The sequence below is a fragment of the Sander vitreus genome, chromosome 21, assembly GCF_031162955.1.
Source record: "Sander vitreus isolate 19-12246 chromosome 21, sanVit1, whole genome shotgun sequence".
Lineage (NCBI taxonomy): Eukaryota > Metazoa > Chordata > Actinopteri > Perciformes > Percidae > Sander > Sander vitreus.
In genome coordinates, this window is record NC_135875.1 from 15,276,531 (window position 1) to 15,299,537 (window position 23,007).

General features: G+C 39.7%; 1 protein-coding gene across 2 annotated transcripts; it reads right to left on the minus strand.

The window, feature by feature from the left end:
* Positions 1-222: 222 nt before the first annotated feature.
* Positions 223-7,863, minus strand: stub1 (STIP1 homology and U-Box containing protein 1). Of its 2 annotated transcripts, none has more exons than XM_078279400.1 (8): positions 7,737-7,863; positions 6,705-6,916; positions 6,318-6,516; positions 5,789-5,954; positions 5,567-5,642; positions 5,384-5,440; positions 2,796-2,912; positions 223-2,181 (listed from the first exon to the last, which is right to left on the minus strand). In XM_078279400.1, exons 2-8 carry the CDS (start codon positions 6,816-6,818, stop codon positions 2,056-2,058), a joined length of 855 nt encoding a protein of 284 aa, XP_078135526.1. In that variant the 5' UTR covers positions 6,819-6,916; positions 7,737-7,863; the 3' UTR covers positions 223-2,055. The 2 variants fall into 2 exon arrangements, with proteins under 2 accessions (XP_078135526.1, XP_078135525.1); XM_078279399.1 differs by having other exon boundaries at positions 6,705-6,930.
* Between the last annotated feature and the right edge of the window lie 15,144 nt (positions 7,864-23,007).

The window sequence follows — 23,007 nt, forward strand, 5'->3', positions numbered from 1 at the left end:
TGGGACATTTTATGTGTAACAAACTACAGACTCAAAAATAGTCATTGAGTCAAAAGAACAAATATTAGCTTCACCAAATTAGCATTTATCCCATGCCTCATGTCACAGATTGTCCTGCAAAGGTGTATTTCCATTTGTAGTACAGCTGCAATATTGGTAATATGTTGGAAACCATTTGATTCCTATTCATGAATTTCTAATGAGCAGCAGTACAGACGTCTCCATACTTGGTATCTCTTTAATGATAATCTGGTGTCACAAAAACAACAAAATTCAAAGTTCACGGTTTAATGGGGACAAATGAAATCTGAACCAGGCATTTATGTTATCAACATATCTACATTTAATACAGTTTCTCAAGCACTAGGATTTCTCAAGAAAAAAAAACAACCCATATTTTGTCAAGAAATATAATCTGAGATACACAAGCAAATTATTTACACTGCCTGCACCCCGAACACTAACAGGCCTAATTCACCACAGACGCACATTCGGCCAAAAAAAGGTCAACTAATAGCACTGAAATGAAAATGTGTGTTTACAGAGTATGCCTGTGAACCAGCACCCAAAAACTTTGGACTGAGGTATTAATGAAAAAAGATGGATTTCTTCCAGCATTTCTAACATGAGGTTGGTACAGTGATGCTAGCAATCCTCAAAGGCCTGCAACAAAAACTTAAATTTAGTGTCACACTGATGATTAGTTTACATAAGCTGTTGCAACCATTTTCTTCACAACTGTGACACTAAGGAGAAGGTGTGTAAAATTAACAGCAAAAAGGTGAGAACAATGAAAACCATCCTCTTGCCTTTAAAAAGAAAATTCATTTCATGCTTGATGATGATTGCAGGCAAACAGCACAAGCCAAACACAACGTCCAAGCACATTTTGTTTCTATGAACGACACAGACCATTCTCCAAAGCAAGTTTTTAGCATCAACCCCAAACAGCTTATGTGATCTATCAATATTCAAACATTTTCAATTAATATCCAGCAATGTGAAAACTTTTGTATGCAGCGGCCATTTTCAATTTATTTTCTGCATCCAGTTCAAGGCCTTGCTTCTCTTGAAAACTTTGTATTGTCCTGATAAAAAACATTTTTGAATTACTGTAGGTTAAGCCTAAAAAGTACATTATGTATACATTTAACTAATTTAAATTGTCTGTAATGGGGTGTGATTGATATGCAAAAAAAACAAAAAACACTAACAATCTACTCAAAATCTTACAGTATGGTGACATGGGTGGGGATGTTTGGAGCGCCACCTGTAGGTGGAGACGGGACTTGATTCCCTACGACTATTTATCAATTATCAAATATTACAATCATGTAAAACTTGCATATAAACTAGTCACACTCGTTGAGAACAGGTTTTTGGCATTTTAGGTTCCACTTCAGCAAATAGCAAGTACATTATAAGTGGGCAAACACTCCAATGTTTAATGAAAGAAATAATTAAGAAATACTAGAGTCAATGCCAAATAAAAGGCCAATCTAATGTAATCAACCACCATTTGTAATTTTTTTTTTTTGTAATTTTTTTTTTTTTTTTTTTTTTTTTTTTATTAGTGGTTTTGTAAAACACTGGAGTGCAATGCTGATGCTTTCCAAGGATTCTGGCACTCAGAGAAAGAGAGAGGCAGAGTAGGGAGTGAGCAAGAGAGACCTGAGAACGTGGCCCCTTATTTTGAGTAAAGAAGGGAGTCAGGTTTGAGACACTAGATACAGCATGACAGAAAAGAAAGAGGAAGTAAGGGAGAAAGGCTAGAAAGAGCAGAATGAAGGGGGTTTTAAAGGGAGCAGCAGGCCATGAACATCGAGCCTCAGAAGGTAGGAGCGGGGACTTTTACAGCAAAGATAAAATGTGGGGAGGAAGAGGCAGACCGAGATACATGGCTCCCATGTGGTAGTCCATAGTGTGGCTTTTCCTGCTTGTGTAAAGTACATATCCAGGCGGGGGGGGTAATCTGTTCTCTATAGTCTTGTGTCATCCAGGTTTTGTGTTGAGTACTGGGGTATGATGGAGAGCTAGGAGGAGGTGCCGGTCCCTTTAGTAGTCCTCCACCCAGCCGTTCTCCTGGATAAAGGCATCAATCACTTCCTTCATAGCCAGGTTCGGGATCAGCTGGTCCTGGGTCAGGGGACTCCTGGTGACTGGGTCAAAATGACCCACTCGCTGCACAGAGAGCAGGTTAAATGCTAGTGTTAGCCGCTGTGGTTGTATTTTATACATAATATAAGCAAATAAGACCATTTTATTTGGGTACAACCACACCCAAAATACAATGTTTCATTTAAGTTTACAATCTGCAAGTTACAAGTGAACCAGGGCTTGTAAAACTATTTGACAATATGTTTTTACTTTAAAAACCACCCATCTGAAATGATGTGGTATGAATTCCCCTCTAGTTTTCAAAAATAAAATATTTTGGTGCTATTTCAGTGAAATTTAAGTTTTAAAATTGAGCATTCAGTAGTGATACAATTTATTTTATTTTTTTTTTTTAAATAAGACTATTCCATACAAGACGCTTGTTAAATAGATAGACCTAAGAAATGCAGTTCATACAAACCAATTTGAATCAGCTTTATGTGAAAATTACAGAATTGTGTTAAAATGAGAGTGAGATTGCAGGGTTGGCATTGTGTACAATATGAGAGAAACCTAAACAACCTTATCAGAAGCAGAAGTTAGCCAGTATTTTAACAGATTTAAATCGTAGCCGTTACTGTGTTCTTTGCTAAAATTATTTATTTTTTAACTCTGCATGCAGCTGACGATGGTTTTACCTGTAGGTGCTCTTCAATGTCCTTGCGATCATAGGTGATCCCACTGGGTGTGATGCAGGGCTCTCTCATCAGCTCAAAACTGATCTTCCCACACAAGTAATCTGGAATCTCCCGCTTCTGAACGGATGAAAAAAAGCAGCAAGAGTCATACTGATGTAACGCTAAGAGATATATGGATATGAAATCAGAATTGCTAGCATAACACTTTGATTTGATATAGTTGAATCTTGTCTTTTCCTGGTCTTACAGTGTTCATTACAGTTTAATGACAAACTGCTGCTTGGCAATACTATCTACATTAACGCCCTCCGAAACCACATTACGCAGTCCAAGTTTAGATTAAATATTATATGAAAGCACCAATCATACTGAAAATATCAAATTGTTAAAATAAAAAGGTACTATACAAAAAAATGGATTTCCCAGTTCTATACTGAACCCCGCAGCCATCACACCTTCAAACACATAATACTATAAAGGCAGAAATCTCTGAGTTCGTCCAGTTATCCGGTTATCTGACCCGCATGCACGTGTGAAAGACACACAGAACACTGTCGTAAGGATACATGCGCATGCATGAGAGAAGTAACACTGAGCGCTCCGTTGTACGGATGTTACCGTTTTTCTCAATCCCTTTGGCACAATCATCGAATAACTATTAAACTTCGTCAAACTATATGCCTTTTTAATGAACATTAGGTCAGTTGTTCACATGACTATAGTCATTTATCATTGCTTTGGCACAAAATGCATTGAGTAAAGCCTTGCAGATCAAAATAGTTTGCGTTCATTTGTTATTGAATCATATTACTCTCAAATGCAATTATACACATTGGGCAAATCCCTACATACAAAATAGAGCAACCAACAATCACAATAACCTGTCACACATATATAAGATACATAATAGTTATGTGGTATTGTTGTTGTAAAAGTTGTCAGATGTCTTTAGGCCAGATGATGAACGATTCAACTTCCTCACAATTTAGAGCAACCAAAGCAAACAGGTGACAGATGAGGATATCACAGCAGATTGTTGTAGGGGATGGCTGCATCACGCCAAAAGATTTCCCCCCCCGTTAACATATCAGGTGTGCTGTCGATAAAATGTTGTGGCCAGACAGAGAGGAGAGATTGGATGACCCATGAGGTTGAAACATTTGCAGCATATTTTCTTTTTTCTTGCACATTTTGTACAGTATTTCCTGATCATTATGCTGTTGTATATCTTTTTTTCTGTACAAGCTTTCTTCATGTATTTGCGGTTGGCTTGTGTGTACATACAATGATAAAAGTATAGTGTGTGCCATGGCTGACATCAGTACTATTCAGCTGCCTAAACATACAATGTCAGCAACTGGGTAATATCACAGAGGGTAACTATCACCCTTTCAGAGTAAACTGTCTTTGCATTTTGACTGAAAAGGAACCTTTTGTTTCGATGGCAATGATTTATTCATTGATGGATTCATTTACATTTGAAACAGGAGTTACTTATTTTGATTGTGTAATCACCTTTTGCAGGTCACATAGAGTGATGTGCTGAATGTAACATGTGGTGTGAGGATTGTACTTACAGTTTTGAAAATTGTAAGTTTGTTTCAGTAAATGTGCCAAATCGATTGAGAAAAACTGTAACGGGTTTAAAGGGAAGTAAAGCAGCCAAGTCAGACCCCTGAGCTAATGCATGCAAACCTCTGTAGTCGGGGCTAATAAAACAAAAACACGGAGGCTCCGTAATCTCAACCAGCATTAACCAAGACAGCACACACTTTTATTAACTTCCATAGTGACAACAGCGGCGCATTACGCTAGCTTCACTTCTTCCGATTCTACCCATCACAATAAAAGCCCAACTTAAATTCACTCAGAGCATTTTGCTAAGAGGAAACTCAATAAAACAAACTAGTGTATTTCACCTGTGTTTCTGACCACTCAGGACCCAAGAAAGCGCAGTGTGAGTGTGAAGTTGATGAAATGAGCGGTTCTCGAGAAAGCTACAAGCTGCAATGCCACAGGTCAAGCAATCGGCCCGTTCCGAACAGGCATGTTTTTAACGGGCACTGCACTATTACAAGACAATCACTCTGTTGGCAGTCAGTGTGCCGTCATTTCGACTGACAATTACATGACAACTAGCTCAGTTCAGTCAACAACTATCTATAGCAAGGAGAAGAATTTGGCAAACATATAGTGATGGTTACCATAGAAACAGAAACAGAAAACAATCTGAAAGTAGCCGTCATAACTGCACACAAATCTGAAAGTGAGCCTGAGTCTATTTCTCTTGTTGCTATGTCAACGATCAAAGAAGATGGTGCGAAGTAGGTGTGTACTGTTAGCTAAGATGCATTTGTGTGGGTGAATGTGATCAGTGTGTGCCTGTCTGTTTGTTAGCCCTGTGATGGATGATGGTGACCTATCCAGGACGTTTCCCTGTTTATTGCCCAATGCATGCTGGGATAAGCTCCAGTCCTCCTATAACAGTAATAAGTGGGTATGGGAAATGACTGACTGAACAAATTAATACAATTATAAACTATGACATCCTCAATTGATAGTAATAATGACTTCATTTTCATACTCACTTTTCTTTTCTCATCCACTTGAGAGAAGAGCTCATCCATGTCCATAAGATACTTGTCCTAAATAGGTCACAAGTCCAAGTTACCCGACATATTCATGAATATTCAGTTAGAATATATAAAAGTACTATATTTGCTCATTAAAAGCATGACAACCGATAAGTCCAAAACATATATAAAACGTACATGTTTTGATGCAATCTTGGCAGCATCGCCTCCATTTTGATTGTCGTCCTGTTTCTCTTTGTATTCTTCAAGTTCTCTGCATAAACAAAGTTATTATAAATGACCTCCATCATCCAGGACAAAATAATAATGATACCCACATGACCCATCAGAGTTATTCAAGAGATCATTACCACATAAAGACAGCACTCTGGATATTTGACTGCTGCCGCACATTCTCACCTTTCCTTCTCAGCAAGTATGAGTTTAGTCAGATAGGCATGCAACTCGTTCTCCTGGTTGATGCGCTTGTCCTCAATGCTATTCCAACGTTTCTTCTTTGCAATGCGCAAGGCGCTGGGGATGTCATCTCCAAAGTTCAGTCTCTGTTCTTTTGCCAGATTATAAGCTGTAGAAAACACCATGACAGAAACACTGCTTCATTATTAAAGTGTTTCCTACAGTTTTCTTTCCTTCTGACATCTCGTTTAGATATATACAACTTTCCATTCCTTTCACTGTAGAATATTATGTTTCAAATTATAGAAACCCTGACAAAGCATGCAGTAAGACATCCCTGCAAACATATGCCATGCCCATAAAGTGCCTCAGAGCAGAAGAGCTGATATAAAAGCCACTATACCACGAGACATTGAAAAAGAAAGATGCACGTGGACTTAAAAAGTACATGAGTAACACTGTGCAATTTATGAGCAAGCTGTACCACAACACTTTGCACAGGCTTCACCATCTTATAGTAGTTTGCTCTGACCTTTCTGCAGGTTGCCGATGGCCTCATCATAGTTCTCCAGCTCCAGGTGACACTGGCCCAGGAAGAAGTGGGCCTTGACTGACTGGCTGTCCAGCTCCAGCGCATGCTTACAATCTGCCAGAGCCTTGTCATGCTGCTGCAGCTTCACATGGCAGAGAGCCCTGTTGGTGTAGTACACTGCCACCGATGGATTACGGTTCTGGGAGACAGGAAATACCAGACAATGCACATGCACTGTAACATCATGGCACTATAGAGTAGGCTTCACAAGTAAAATCCATTCATTTGATTTCTCTAACAAGGACAATACTATGTTTTAATGCGTTTTAGTTAAGAAGATGCCACTCCACCATTGGTATTATTTCTTTTACAATGACGGTTACTTACAATAGCTTTACTGTAACATGTAGCAGCCTCCTGGTACTTGCGGCAGAGGAACAGCCGGTTCCCCTGCTCCTTCAGCTCCTGCGCTGTGGAACTCTTCTCCGGGCTGCCGGCCATCTTCTCCACCGGCTCTGCGGGGCCCGCCTCGCCCTGCTTCCCTATCCTGTTCCCCGTCTCTTCGGCTGGCTGACAGGTCCAAGAATGCCCTGTCCTTCCTGAATTTCACAAACTAGATCAGAAGACAATGTGCATATAACGTTATGTCAACATTTACCGCTTGCATTCACTGCAATACACCTGCAATGCGCGTCTTGGGCGAATTAGGTGGAGTCCTTGATGCCATCCAAAAAGAATTCGTTTAATTCGCTGACTGTGCACACAGCTCAAAAATACAGCGAGGTGGCTAGACTGCCGGCGAATTAACTATTCATGTGGCGGACATCAGTGGTGACTAAATGAGCAGCACAGCTAGCAAGCCATCAGAAAGCATTATACTGTACACTAACGGTCCCTACCGTTAGTGCAAGGCTATTAAACTTACACCACTGGTAGCCTATACAAGGCAGTTAGCTAGAGGTTGTAAACAAATAATTGTACAATTATTATTGGCTCACTAACATTTGAGATATCGTTGTTGCAGCAGCAGGCATAGAGACAGAGTGACAATGTCGTTAACTTTAGTTAACAGCAAACAAGAGATCGGTGCTTAGCTTGATGTTAGCTAGCTAGTTAACGTTAGCTAAACTAGCATAGTAAGCTATGTTGTCGATTTACGCCGGTCGGGCGTTTGACTAGTAAGAGGACAGTTTTACCAGCTCGGCTTTATTACCTACAGTGGCTAAATTAATCAGCAGCTGATTGAACAATAGGTATTATAACCCTGAAAAATCTCACATTTAGCTACCTCAACACCGCTAAGCAACCTCAGAAAACAGAAATTAGCTAATGCTAGGTTAGCTTGTCTGCTACACAGCCTACTGCTACTTCCATGCAAGTTAGGGTTTGTCTATGAGATCCGCGGTTTCCACTCTTTACCTTATAGAAGTAATCTTACATCCAGGTGAAACAGATTTTATATGATTTGATATCTTAAACGATATTTTTTTCCCCCCATACGAGCTGTCATGACAGGTTGTTGTTATGCTGACGTCAAACGCTTACGCGACGTCAACGGAAGCCGAAAATACTTTTTTTTTCTCGTTACAGCAATCTGCCAGAATAAAATAAAGACAAGTTGCCGCCTACCACCTAGAATAATCTTTTCTTTCTTAGGAATATAACTAAATTGAACATAAAATGAATTTCAGTGTCCTTGATTGACCACAAAATGTGAATAATGTGAATAAACTAGAAAAGCACCACAACACAGTTATCGCCAGCAGATAGCGCTCTACAATCAAAGTTTCATCTTAACCTCAAAACTGACACTAGTGCAGATAGATAGATAGATAGATAGATAGATAGATAGATAGATAGATAGATAGATAGATAGATAGATAGATAGATACTATTAGATAGATAGCCCTAGGGCAACTCACTATTGTGTGCCAAAATATTGCAAACATTTTATACATCACAGATAACTTTTTTTGGCACTTCATGACAATGGTCTATTCATCTGTAAGAGGCATTTTCAGGAAGAAAAATCTGATTATGATCAAGAATTTAGTATATATTATCAGGTCTATCCCACCCACAGAGCGATTCAACCACACACAGACAGATCCATATATGACCTTTATAGGCCTTTATAAAGAGAAGAACATTCCAGTTTAGCCATCGAGGAATTAGTGAGGCTGTGACTGTGGACGGGGTCACTTTCATCCCAGCCTGTTGGGCCTCAGCATGTGAAGATTAAGGCACATCCCCTGAACAAACACACTGATAAATGTGTGAAGGGGGCCGTTGAGCCGCAGACCCACCAGCACTGTGTGTCCCCAGCTGTGTTTACCTATCTCCGCCAGTCTGGTCCCCTGATCCTCCAGAACACCCACCTACCTAGCCAGCCCCTAGTCCCATCTCTGTAAAAATGGGGTTTTAGACCATAGACACAGACTGGTGAACTTTTTTGCCTTTATAAAATTAAAAATGACGGATACCAGGCCTAGTCATTTGTAGGTCACAAAAACACAAAAGTCTACCCTATTGACAGAAATGGGGTAGACGCAATATATACGTATAGTTTCAACTAAAACTGAAAATTATAACCTTCATTAAGTTAGCCTACACTTTATTGTAGGCCTGTTATATTAGACTGCATTAGTTTGAGCTAGGTGTAACAAATAAACTAGTAACTGAGTGTAGTTTATGACAATGTATTTGTGACTTAATTCTGAGTGAACGTTTACTAAACATTTCATATTTGGTAGATATATATTATCATGCAAAGACTAATTTAAGCAATACATATATTAACATGTTTGCTGTTATCCACATAAGTGCATGATAATACCAATGAATCCTGCTCCGTGTGCTCCCAAATCCATGGACACTTGTTTACATTCTCTCTCTTGTTACAAATATTTGCTTGCAAAAAAAAAATTCCCATAATGCAATCAGAATTATAACCCAATTATCATTCAATAGTACCAGTTTGTTTTAGCGCAAGAAAAACACATCATCAAATAGGGGTCATATTGGTTTGACTGACCAAAATCCACGATGGACATCTCAATAGAGGCGTTTTTAATATTATCTACATCATTTTTCATTATTATGAGTATATTTTATAGTTTATATTATTGCTCAGTATATGCCAGAGTCATCTTTACATTACCCTGCTTATCCTGTTCAGAGTTTATGTGATTATTTCTTAAGTATTTACTCTTCTCTTAAGATCAAGAGTAAACAGACACGGACATCTGACTTCCATATAATAATTTAAAAAAAGGATATAGATTAAACAGAATTTTAACAAAATATTGTGTGAAAAAACTGCCACAGCAGAAGCTGGGAGTAATTGGAGAGATTAGGTGACTGTTTGCAAAGGATTATAAATAAAATAGAAGCTCCACATTGTGATGGTTCACATGAATGCAGTTTGAAGTACTCAGTGCTTACATTTAAACTGCCTCACTCTCACTCACCAGCTCTCTGCCCACTGTCCAATATTCCAACCGTCATTCTCCGTCATCCCCCCCCTTTAAACCCAACTGCTGCCCGCTGCACCAGCTGGCTGAGCTTCCAGTCACCTTGGCAACGAGACTAGGAAGTTGCCCGGCTCCTCTGGCACAGCTGAAAAGCAGCCACTTCCTGATTGATTCAGGTCTTTCTTTCTGTCTGTGTAGTCACTTTCCCATTTGGCAGTGGTCTCCGCTATTCAGCTCCAAAGCGTCTGAAAAGAGAAAAAGGGTGAACACACTCTCCTTAGCGTTAAGGAAAACCTCAGGTTCAAATGGGTAAAACAAAAGCAGTATTTATCCACAATGGTGGCCCTTTGTTTAGTGGGTTTGCTCATTTTGGGAAGGGGAAAGGCTCATAGACTTAATGCAGTTTGTTCAAGTGGGTCTGAATGCAACATGTACACAAAGATAAAAGAATAGCTCCACTGTCTTAACTGAAAAAAGGAAATTATTGTTTCAATTTACATCTCAGCTGATTAAACATCTTTTAATGTAATGAAAGGAAGGCTGCTGGTGCATTTTGATTATTGGACAGTTAGACATGTGCATGTTGTCGTACTGTCAGTATAAATCATTCATGTCACTGTTTATTTGTGCATTTTTCCATTGACAAGCTCTTCTATACTCACACACAACTATGCCTGCCTACACACTCTTTAATTAACCATCAGACTGTGCCACAGAAGAAAACTGCTCAAATGTGCACACATGCCAAGCTGTCAATTACAACTTCACTCTTTGCATTGACTTACACAGCCATAATATCTATTCTTGTGGCAAAACACAGAAACAAACTAAAACTGTTAATCAAGTAATAAAAAGTGCTCTATGTACTCATACAGTGTGCATGCAGGAGGATCTGTATGCACAATGGATTCCAAGTAACAAGTAATAGACCTTTTTCACAGCAGACATGTTGACATGCCATAGTAGGAAAAGCACAGGTGTATTCAAAACCATTAATGATGGCTGCATTCCACTTAGGAGAGGCCCTGGTATTGTGCATGCTGACTCACTGAAATAGCTTACTGGGGCACTGTTTACACGTACATGGTTATTTTGAAAAATAGAGACATTTCCCTTCGTTTGTGCCCTTCGTTTACACGTTAACGGAGAATTCGCCTCTGAAAACGATTCTTTCTAAAACCTCCGGCCAGAGTGGAGATTTTGGAAAACTTTGTTTGCACGTTTGCATGTAAACTGAGACAAACAGAGGTTTAGGCAGCCGAGGAAGTGAGGAAGAGAAGAGAGAGGAAGTGATTCTTTGCTGTTGTTGCTATTTTCGGGATTCTGATTGGCTAACGTGGGCTTGAGCTTCTCGTTACACTGCCACCTACAGATTTGGCATGCTCTTGACTGCATTGACGGCATATATACACGGGTACATGTAAACCAACACTGAAAACGGAGAGGTTGTAATGTCTATGACTATGACAAGTAAAAATGTCTGCTGTGAAAAAGGTCCATTAATTTGACATGTCATTTCTAACTGATTATCCATTGTGAATTGCTCTAAAGATATCCATTTCCAATGCTCATTAACAACAAGTTTACTCCCCAATAGATGTTATTTTGACTCCAGTTAAGTACTATTCTTCAGTAAATGTTTTTCTTAAACAAAATAAAATTACTGACTCTAAAATATATTCCAAAAAGTGCACAGCAAGGCTACTTACAGTAATTTGGATGACTTGTGATCGCTTTAGTTCGTTAGTGGTTAGAAGTGTTTGGTAATCCTTTATAGTGAACAATTGACTGTGTAAATGTGCCTTTATGTGTGCATGCTTTAACTCTGAACCACTGGTTGCTAAAATTGACTTCTTAGGTTAAGCGCTAAATGAGGGATATCCTGATGCTAACCCAAAGGCAAGTAAGAGAAAGGCCAGAGATAACCAAGGGTCAAAGGTCACCCACACACCTCTGCAGCCTTGATTAAGCTTCCTGACAAAAGGGAGGGGGTGGAATAACTCATCCTATTCAGACCTTGCACCCACATAGACACAAACTGGGAGCCAATAAAATGTGTATTGCTAATGAGAGCGGAATCTCCTGTGCAAAGTAAAAACTGTAAGATGAAAAAACTGAAATTCTGTGCAAAGGAAAACAGGATTTGAGGAGATATTGTGATCGGCAACAACTAAAATTGCACATGTGCGTTAAGTAACTTTATGCAGTCGATATATTTTTTTCTCAGACTGGATGCAAATGACACAATATCTTCAGTGTATTTCTCAACATCTGTTGGTTTGAGACATAAAAAAAGCTTAAGTAAACTGAAATCAAAGAGTTTGTTTTTGAAACTTGCAGTGTTAGTCCAAAAATATCTTACACCCTGGGGGTTACTACTACACACTGGCTGAGACACCCCCACTTCCCAAAACACACACACACACACACACCATGGATTGATGTGTGACGGCTGGGGGTGGAGGCGGCTGCTGTGTAGCTTGTATAAGTGACGGGGGAGAAGTTTTACAAAAGAGTTTTTGGAGGGAAATCAAAACTCTTGAGCCTGAGCAATTCAGGGATGTGGAGGGAAATTCATCCTCCCCTCCTCCACTGCAGCATTTATATAAAAGTTAACCATTAATATATCTGACAACTACCTCCAGATGGAAACAATATTTGTTTACTGATTGTTATTAATTGCCGGATGCAAAACACAAGATTGGGTTTTTGTTTTAGTCGTATCTCATCACATTATCAATTCAAAAGCAATTGTTCCAGTAAAGCTCATGCAATTCACTAGTGATGACTAATCAGTGTGTTTTTCACTAAGAAAAACAATGGGGATCTTCACAGGAGTGAACACAACCAGCAGGGGCACCAAGAAGAAATAAGTTACTTTCCCTCCCTGCGTGTTCACATCCCATCCCCCTGTCCTCACTCCCCTAGTAACTCCCTGAATGTCCCCTTAGGTCGTGCTCTCCAGGGTCACCAACCCCACCCTGCCCAAACCCCAAACCCCCACACAATCCAAAAGAGCTACAGCAGACATAATGAGCTGTAGGCTAATTGTGTGTGTGTGTGTGTGTGTGTGTGTGTGTGTGTGTGTGTGTGCGTGCGTGCGTGCGTGCGTGCGTGTCTGTGTGTGTTTGTGTGATCGTGCACAGTCAAAGGGGATTGGGAAAAGGCGAGTGTTATATTTGACTGACAGGCCTTTGCAGACTTTCAGAGCAGTCAGACATCAGTACGTGAATAGTGACACTGACACACACACACACACACACACACACACACACACACACACACAAATATAAAAACCACTGCTCTCCATACAATTATTTACATAAGGCATGATTCACATGTCTAAACATGCATGCTTTTATTATTAACTTTATTATTAACTTTACTTTAAAGTGCTCATATTATGCTCATTTTCAGGTTCATAATTGTATGTAGAGGTTATATCAGAATAGGTTTACATGGTTTAATAAAAAAAAAAAAAATTTGTTTGACTGCACATTGCTGCAGCTCCTCTTTTCACCCTGTGTGTTGAGCTTTCTGTTTTAACTACAGAGTAAGGCATCACACACTATTCCATCTTTGTTGGGAGTCGCACATGCACAGTAGTATTTCCCATTTATAATAAAACTCTTTATTAAATGAAATGTTGTACTCTTTTTCCAATGATTGTGAATGGGGAAAATGCTTTTTTGTGACCACCACAGCAAAACATTGCAGTGTTTTTTTGTTTTTTCTTTAACACAAACATCTACTAAACTACATTTTTCAGTCCATTGTGGACATTTTTGATGGCACCAAATTGTAAATACTTTTACACTTTACACTGTTTTTTTAAGCAGTTTAGTACAAATCCTATTTCTATCAGTTCCTCATTAGAAGATGACTGTATAGACATTATTAGATACCAAGGTTGGCGTCTATCTAAAGTTTTGTCCATCTCTGTTGCCTGAATAGAACAAAACACGTCCCTTTATTCTACCTGCAACAATCCAGCTATTTGTTGTCATGTAAAGTTGCTGAAAGCAGCTTTTCTTGATCCTAGAAGTGTGTAGTCGGCAGATCCCGAATTGGACGGTAATCAGATCAGTGTGAGGAGTTGACAAATGACCAATGACAAACACTGGACCCTGGAGGATGGGAGGGGTTGGCAGGGGCCAAGGCTGGGGGTCAGAGGTTGGCTTTTCAAAACCGCTCAATCGAAGGGCCATTAAATCCCATCTTTGTGTGATTTCTCAGTGAGGCGCGGTGGTTTCATCAGATGCCCCCGATCTATGCACTACATGCCCAGTAAAAGCTATGTGTACAGGGCTCCAGTGGTGAAGGGATGACCAGGCCGATGCCATACCTTCTCTACTGGATCATATGCAATCAGTAAAATAGTTTGCTTCTCCTTGGTTAATGCAGATAGCTGAAAATAAAGTAATGAATAGTTTGAAGCAACTTGGAGGAAAGGAAACAATGTTTTAAACAATTTTAGAAAAAGTCTCAAAGAAAGTCATCCATCCTGCTGTGCAACCCACATCAACATAAAGATGAGTTTAGTTCTTAAACTTGTGTCTTTGTCTGCAAGGATTCCACTTAAAGCTATTTCTAATCTTTGGACTTGGTAAAATGTTTTTCCTTCGCTCCCCCTCAGAATTAAACCTACAGACAAAATCTTTTCTAAATCCAACTATTCTATCATAATTTCGTGAAAGTGCCTGCAATGAAGCACTTTATCAGTAATATAAATGAGAAAGGCTTTGTGATCCTATTTTTTTTGTAACTCCTCAATGTGTGTTATCTCATGTGTAAAGTATGTCGTCTCTGGGGCGTCCTGTCTCTAGCTTTGTTTTCCTACGCCTGCCGTCCAAATTTCCATCACAAACATCTCACCCTGAGTGAACCTTTGCTTTCTGTCTGTGGAGAGGCCCTGATTAGCCTACATACATGTGCAGATAGGCCAGAATTCCTTAAGTTGGGTCAATGTATGAATGCGTGTTTCCATGTGTGTGTACGTGCAAGTATATAGAGAGCAAAGGTATGTGTGAGTGCAAGCAGTCATGCATATGTGTGCATGCATGAATTTGTCAGGCAATAAAAAGGACTACCCTCCATGCTCCAGCAAATCAGCAAGTTCCCTTTTCCTCTTTTCGATCTCTCCTTTGCTTTCTCACTCGTCTGCACTTCTCTGCAGGACGACGCAGTTCACTGCGGAAACACACCACCTCTATTGAAGAGCTACTCGGTCAGAGGACAGACTCCATTTTGTCTCTCCTCTTTTTTTCCCCCCTTCTATCAGCTTCCTCTGTTCATCAGTCACGGGTCAGATGAAGAAAATAAAGCCAAATAACCACTTGGAGCTGTGAGATAAATATTTATTGCCTCTGGTATGCTTTGCAGAATTCCCAATATCCTCAAAACAGGAAAAACAGGAGCTAATGGCCACTTCAACTAAAGTCATTTAAAACATAAACATTGCTAAATGTTCATTAAATGCAATGTGTGAGACAAAAACACACCTAAGCGTTGTTTCATTATAGTAAAACCTGTAGAAAACATTGGTAAAGTCAAGAAAACCACCACAGACTTCTCTTCAGGCATTCATCCCACCTGTTGTATACATTTAAATACACCTGTTATCATGGGAACATCCAGCCTTGCAAACCAGTATACCCCAAAGGGATAGGTGATATGATACCCCTGAAATAAGAGGTGTGTGTGTGTGTGTGTGTGTGTGTGTGTGTGTGTGTGTGTGTGTGTGTGTGTGTGTGTGTGTGTGTGTGTGTGTGTGTGTGTGTGTGCATGTGAGTTGGGGGTTGGGGTTTACTCCATGATGGCGGTCCCCTCAAGGGTTTCCCTACCCCAACAATGGCTACCTCATTTGCAACAGATGTATACATTTTTAAAAGACAGGTTCCATTGATGAGCCGGAGGACACTGAAGTGCAGGTGCTGAGAGAGCAAAGGGGAGGGCAGCTCGTGTGCAATGGCATTTAAAAAAAATGTGATCAAAAGGGGCTCAGGGATGAGCTGCAGGTCACCAAGGAGTGGTGAATGGAGTCAGCGAAAGATGGTGGGAGGTAAAAGACGCTCTGGATTTAGATTCGGTGTGCAATTATGGCCCCTATTCAGAGATTTTAATTGTAATCTGTAGGCTGAAACGTGAAGGTTGTTAGATTACTGCTAAGGATGGAAGAATGATCACTAATCACTTCTTATCCTTGTACATGTATGGCCATTTAAAGCATTAATCCTGTTATTTTTACTTTACTTACTCTACTTTTTATCCTTAAGTGTTTGCATGTTATTCCTCATACTGTATCATTTTATTACTGTTAAGCACTTTGTAATATTGGCAAACTAAAAATATTGAAAGTGAATGGTACTTGGAAAAGTAGAAAGCGCTAGCCTCAGATCATTTTTCAATGGTTTGTGAAGTTAAAGCTCAACTCCATATTTGGTTACAAACTTCACAGCATTCAGCTTTAAAACCGTAACACATTAACTTCATCACTTAAAACTTAATACATTAATGCAACGTCAGGTGTAATTCTGACCACCGGCCAGATTTCAAGCCTCCACAGAAACAGCTGAGATTCAGCACCTGTTAAGCTCAATATTATTTCTATGATGTGAAATGTGATAGGTAAAAATGTAAGCTCATCCGTCTCATTATTCTGCTGAGTGAGCAGAGGGGGTGTTAGGATGAACAGGGAGTTTTTTCTGCATGGGGAGATAGCCAAGGGGGTCATATTATTGGCATGTGTCTATTGTTTGAGAAGGCCATTGTATAGGGGGGTTTAAAGTTTAAAGTCTGTATGTGTGTATGTGTGTGCAGGCAGGCTAATTATATTCTGCACAGCCAAGGATGACCTAGTCTGGCCAAACTTAATTCACAGAGCAGGATGCAGTGGAGGAGGAGGAGGAGGAGGAGGAGGAGGAGGAGGAGGAGGACAAGTGCAGTCAGGCAGCAAAGGAAGAAAAAAAAACTGACCATCCATTTTTATTTATTTATTGTACCATTTTACAAGTGTGAGTTTCGGATGAGTGTCTTCTAAAATGTGAAGTGTGTGTGTGTGTGTGTGTGTGTGTGTGTGTGTGTGTGTGTGTGTGTGTGTGTGTGTGTGTGTGTGAAGTTATGAATATATAATATATAGAGTTATATTCTACAATATTATACAAATTCTACATTGCCCATATGAGATGTTTTGTCAAAACTGAGTTTGTCACATTCTGTGAGTGCATATAAGAGGAAGAGTTTAACATTTGGGTAAATATATTTATTTGTACTCAGAGTTATTTGTACTCACTGTGCTCAGAGTTAAATAAGAAGATCAATACCACGCTCATATCTGTCATCATATGTTTGATATGAAGCTGGCGCCAGCAGCTGGTTATTTTAGCTTAGCATAAACACTGGAACTGGCTGCTAGCTGAATCTTTATATTTACCATCCAAATATGAGACTGATTTTTGATTTGACTTACATTAGCTGTTTAATTTGAATTACTAATGTTAACTAGCATTTTAGTTAGTAATAATTAGCCTGTGCCCATGTTATCTCCTTACGTATACCTACGCTCTCCGTCTCTGCAAGATTGGGAATGATTGAGATTTCTCTTGGCACAGCTACCAGAAGACTTACAACTTTTAGACAGGTTGCTCACGTCACATTTACGTCGTCTCTCTCAGTTGGAGGCTGTGCAGTAATGCTCAGCGCTCACCGGAAAAGTGCTTCTAATATCCTTCACTGGTCTAGCAACGAGATCTGTTGGTCTTTTCTATATACAGTCTATGGTCAGCACAGCTAGCTAGTCAGTTGCAGAGTATGAGGGCGTGCCACGCTAGCTGGCGAGCATTATAACGTGTGTTACAAAGTGACGCACGTTCGTCACAGAAGTAAAGGCTGGACTACAATAGAGCAGTTTAGAGCAGTGTTTTCTGTTGGAGATGGTAAGTGCCTTTGAGGTGGACTTTGGGCTTTTTCACTTTGTAAACCTATAACGTGCACAAAAAAGATATATAACACAATAAAGGAAAGGGGAAAAGCCAAAAAGCATAATATGAGCACTTTAAATTCACCTCAGTTGCAAGGAATGTTTCAGTGTAAACCCATTTTCAGAATCAGAATGACTTTTTGAAAAGAAAACCACCCAGTTTCCTGTGTAACTGCTGTTAACTGACACAGATGTGGACATTGAGTATGCTTTAAAATCATATAAAAAAGTTTAAAGGTAATTTGAATTAAAAGCTCCACAGCATCTAAAGTATGAAAAGTCTATCGCAATGCGTCTTGGCTGACAAAATTATGCATCTGCCTTGACCGCCAAAATATATCCCCTTTGTATTCTCTCCCATTGTATCCAAATAAGGGTATTCAAATGTGGATGTGGTCGAGAGAAACATCTGTCTTCCCTGTGGACATATGTAAAACACTATACCTATTGTCAATTTTGGAGGGATCCTGCTTCTTGTTAAGTTTCCCTCCAAATTGATTCAGCCAATTAGAAGTAGGGTGGGGTGTGGGGGGTGGGAGCGCAACAAACAAGACAGACAGCGGTGAACCTCTGTCTGACCCCCAGCTGGGCTCAAACAACACTGCCTATCAAACTCACCAGGCCTGAGGCATCAATACAGCACCACTGGGCTGCAAATAACAATACTCTCATCTGAATTTCAAATAATGGGGATTGGGAGATGCTCAGTTTGTTTGCAGCTAATGAGAGTCATAAATGTGAAGTGAAAGGGGCTGGAGATGCCGTCCTCCAAAGGCCGACGACTAAAGTGGGTTTCCCTCCAAAAACAAGACAGACCAAACCAAATAAACGTCAGGCAATAATGGCAAGCTCACCCGCACACTGCCGTGCTCTAATGAGGGAATCAGGATCTTTAATAGAGGCACGACACATGCTTGCTTCAATCTGGCTACAATCAAAAGCTGCGGCGCTGAGTGAAGTTGCTTTGTAGTCTAAATTTACCCTCAAACCTCATGTAACTTCCTGTGCATTCTGCGGCAACTGCAATGGGTTTTCATTTGCCTTTATTCATCCCTGACTGCTGCTTGAATTAAAAGACTGACTGTCAAAAGTAAGATTCTCTTGGGTTAGCGCTAGAAGCATTGTGTGAAGAACCACTTAAAAAGAGTCTGGCCTGTTTACCCTCCAGCTAAACTATTCCCTTGTGTGCTTTTGAACACTGAGGAATGTGAAAATCTACGCAAAGGACATCAAGGTTGGCTGCAGTATTGACGCTGTCCCTGTGTAAAGTCAGTTCCATCATTATCTGCTTACACTGAAGATAAGGGACTGGATGTAACCTCTTTGTCAAGATAGGAATAGAATAATGACTAGGCTTTAAGGATAATTATTGTTTTTACGACAACAGCACATTAAGAGAAAAACTATTTAGAAGAGCTGTAAGGTTCATTAACAGTGAAACGATTTCTTGACCCTACCATTACATTATTTTAATATAAATGTTGTTAGAAATAAACAATATGCTTGGAGTTTGACACAAGTGAACAAAGGAGAGCGACAAAAGCTTGAAGGGAAATTGTCTGCTGATGTAGGCCGATATGTAGAAGCTAGTTGAGAGAGCTATTGCAGTGAGGCATACTGGCATCTAGAGCTCTCTGCTGTCTTAATTAACACTTCAAGCTGCATTGCTGCAACAATTTCAGGGTTGAATCAGACCAGTGTTTGGCTCCATTTAGTAGCATGCAAACAGTGGTGGAGAGAGCACCTACTTATTTTACTAATAAAGCACTAAATTACAAAGTACTGCATTCAAAATCTTACTAAAGTAAAAGTACAGAAGTATTAACAGTTAGTTATAGTACTATCAGATAGTTAAAATAGTACTCATTATGCAGAAAACAGGCCTTTCTGAGTCTTTCTTATTATGTTTTATATTATTAGACTATTAATACTAATGCATTACTGCAACTGCAGTTACTGCAAAGTAACTAATAGCTGTCAAATGTAGTAAAACGTGAAATACTTCCTCTGGAAAGTAGTGGAGTAGAGGTGTTATATAGCATAAAGTAGTAATAGTAAGGTACAGTTTAGTTTGACTGAAATTCAGTACTTGAGAAAATGTGCTTTAATTAATTTAATTTAGCATTTGTGCATTATGCATTGTGTTAAAACATATTGACATTTAAAAAAATAGAATTACCAATCCTGACTGAGAAATATCAAATCCTTTTGTCTGCAGAGGTGGAGTTTAACACAATGTATAATGCCCAAATACAAAATTTGAAGTGACAAAAAAAGTATATCTATTATAAGAAACACTGATGCAATAATAGACAACCCCAATAGCTAAAAGTCGAGTGATAGCGAACTTCCGGAATTTGGGCACAATAAAATGGAGGTATCTCTTCCCTCCATTTTGCTAATGAAAAGGTCCACAGGGCACCCAGCTGTGACCTCTGACCCCAGACACTATAATTAGGTTATATTTGGAGCTGCTGAATGCAAAAAGTGGATAGCAAATGTGTGGAGCTATAAAGAATATATAAACGAACATCTTCAAAAGCACTTTTAAAAGATGAATTTGCCTCAAAGAGATGCAAACACAGATGACAATGATGAATGAGATTTAAGTACAATAAACTAAAAAAAGACCATGTGTGTAAGACTGTGAGTCGTAAGAGAGAGTTGTGTGAGAGATTGCTGCAGAAAGTGTGCAAATTGAGACTTGATCCCAGCTGCTACAAACAAATCTCTTCCGGTTTGTCATTTCTGACCAAATCACCATATAATTCATTTGAAAATAGCAACTCGTGGGGCCGTATCATCGTGCAAAAGTTATGTGAGATCCCAATGGAGAAGATTAAAGCCCACAAGCGCCGTATAGGAGTATTGAGACAGTAGAGCTAAGTGATCTATTACATGTTTAGAAAAGCATTAAAGAGCATTCTCAGGGTGTCTCTGCGCGTTTCCAGCTGCGTTTGCTATCAACCCTCTCTGACACTGTTTATCTGGTATAGGGCCCTCTTGTATTCAGTTTCCCACTGGGCTTTACACTAACACACACACACACACACACACACACACACACACACACACACACACACACACACACACACACACACACATACACACACACAAACAAGCCAACATGAGAGGCACAAAGAGAAATGTACTGTAATACAAACAAACACATACACAATCAGGATCCTGAGAAAGTGCAATGAGAGAGCAGGTGTCAGTTTTCACATGCGGCTCTCATGGGGGCTCGGAGGGTAAATATCAGCACAAGTTTTTCCGAACTCCTAGCATTGGTTCTTCTCACAGCCTCTGGCCGCCAATCGACTCTGACCGCTGACCAGGAGTCTCTCACCTGCATGGAGAGGTGGGAAAACGCCAACTTCAACACTCTCACTAACTCATCATAACACAAATCTCCAGTGGAGTATGGGAACTTTTATATAACTACATACAAATTGTGTCACTATTTAAACTCACTTACAGCTCAAACTTTGACTTAGTGTACAAAATATGCATCGTTTCTATATTTACAAAGCATGACCAGCTCCCCTGTAATTATATAATGTGAAAAAGGAATACTATATGTTGTGTACATGTGTACAGAAAGAATCAGTTTTCAGTTTGATACCTAAATACACTCATCCAGCAAGTGTTTGTTAAAATATGTGATCCTCTTCTGTATTCTGGCTTTCAGGATATTAAAGTTTTTGTCATTTAACCCTTAAATAATTTAGAAATATCCTTATTCCACAACCACTTAAATATTATTTCCCATGACTAACCTCAAACTAACCAGGCATAGCACAAGACACAGCACAATCCTTTGGCGGGAAGGGCATATTTTCTGCCACCCTGAACATAGGCTGATTGTTGAGTATCCTGACAAGGTCTTAGATCTCATTACAAGCAGATAGATGACTCTGTGCAGGAAAACAAACAGCGGCGATGTCAGATCAACCGGATTAGCACCGAGGTGCCATGGGAAGCTGCTGAAAGGTCTGGGAACAGGGACATCTCAACTTCTCAACTCAGATCAGGTCTTGGTGTTTCAGCTGGGACATTATAGATAGCATACTGCTGCTGGTGCACCAAACTTTTCTGAATAATATACAACCTGTCAACATTCTCTGTGGCACATAATGTTCACTCCCTTTTATAACAATAGACTCATTCTGTGTAAGGCTTTGATCCTGCTACAGGCTTGGGTTTCTAGATGTCAGCCATGTTGAATGTGTGTTGTGTTACAGAAGACAAAAGTGTGAAATTCACAATTGGACATTCTATTGACCAAAATCATTGATGCATTTCTACTAGTATGCAAAAAGTACATGGCTACCAACATTAAACTGAACATATCATGAATCTGTATTACCCTCTTTCATGCTAAAATTAGCACAGTAAATATTTCTGGATTGCTCTTACATGCACATTACCCTGACTAGAGAACATTTTAGAAATTAAGAAAGATGTTTAGTCTCTGTGTCTGAGACAGCGAGAACAGACAGCAAGAGAAAAATGACACACAATGTCAAGGGCCTGTGAATGCCGGTGACACCACACTGTCACTGCATCCTCCCTGTGTTCGCCGGCACACACAGAGGAATACAGTATACCAAGTAAATAGACATAGCACTAACACGTGCGTGCAAACTCTCGTATGCGTACAGCAGCGCTGTTTGAAGACGCTCTCATTGGCGGTCTGGTGAGAATACAGTGGACACAGAGAGTGAAAACTCTGCGGGAATCTGGTTCAGTGGTTAAAGTATGAGGACAGGCAGGCAGTGTTTCATTAGAGTGAAAGATGGCATTGTTCCAGATGCAGAATGGAAACAACCAGGTCTGATGGTTTACACACTCAGACTGGCCTTTTTAGTAACATTTAATTTTCCATCCCATAAACCATGTCTTTATTTGGTGATGAAAACTCTCAGTAACAAAGAGTGGGAATAGCATTTCATGTGGTCATAAAACAGTTGATCACCACATCAAATGAGTTCAATCTCAGCCTGTTTGAACTGTAAGATCCTTACAGTATGTGCATTATGCACACACGCCACATGAAAGTATTGAATAAGACTGTAGTTCAGGTCATACCAGGGTCACAAAGCGTGTGTGTGCTATTGTTCTAAAGGACACGTGTATGAATGCATGCACACTGATGCATTTGACAAAGTGCGCACATCTAACTGTCCCTGTCTGAATACGCTGTGCACATGTGGATGCTATGACATATTTGTAAAGT

What these genes read in the sequence shown, in the direction of transcription:
- stub1 (XM_078279400.1), bottom strand. Translation starts at nt 6,818, where the DNA reads ATGGCCGGCAGCCCGGAGAAGAGTTCCACAGCGCAGGAGCTGAAGGAG. An exon ending in CATGTTACAGTAAAGCTATT is followed by an intron (nt 6,517 to 6,704) that starts GTAAGTAACCGT and finishes CCTGTCTCCCAG; the next exon opens with AACCGTAATCCATCGGTGGC. An exon ending in ATACTTGCTGAGAAGGAAAG is followed by an intron (nt 5,643 to 5,788) that starts GTGAGAATGTGC and finishes TTGTTTATGCAG; the next exon opens with AGAACTTGAAGAATACAAAG.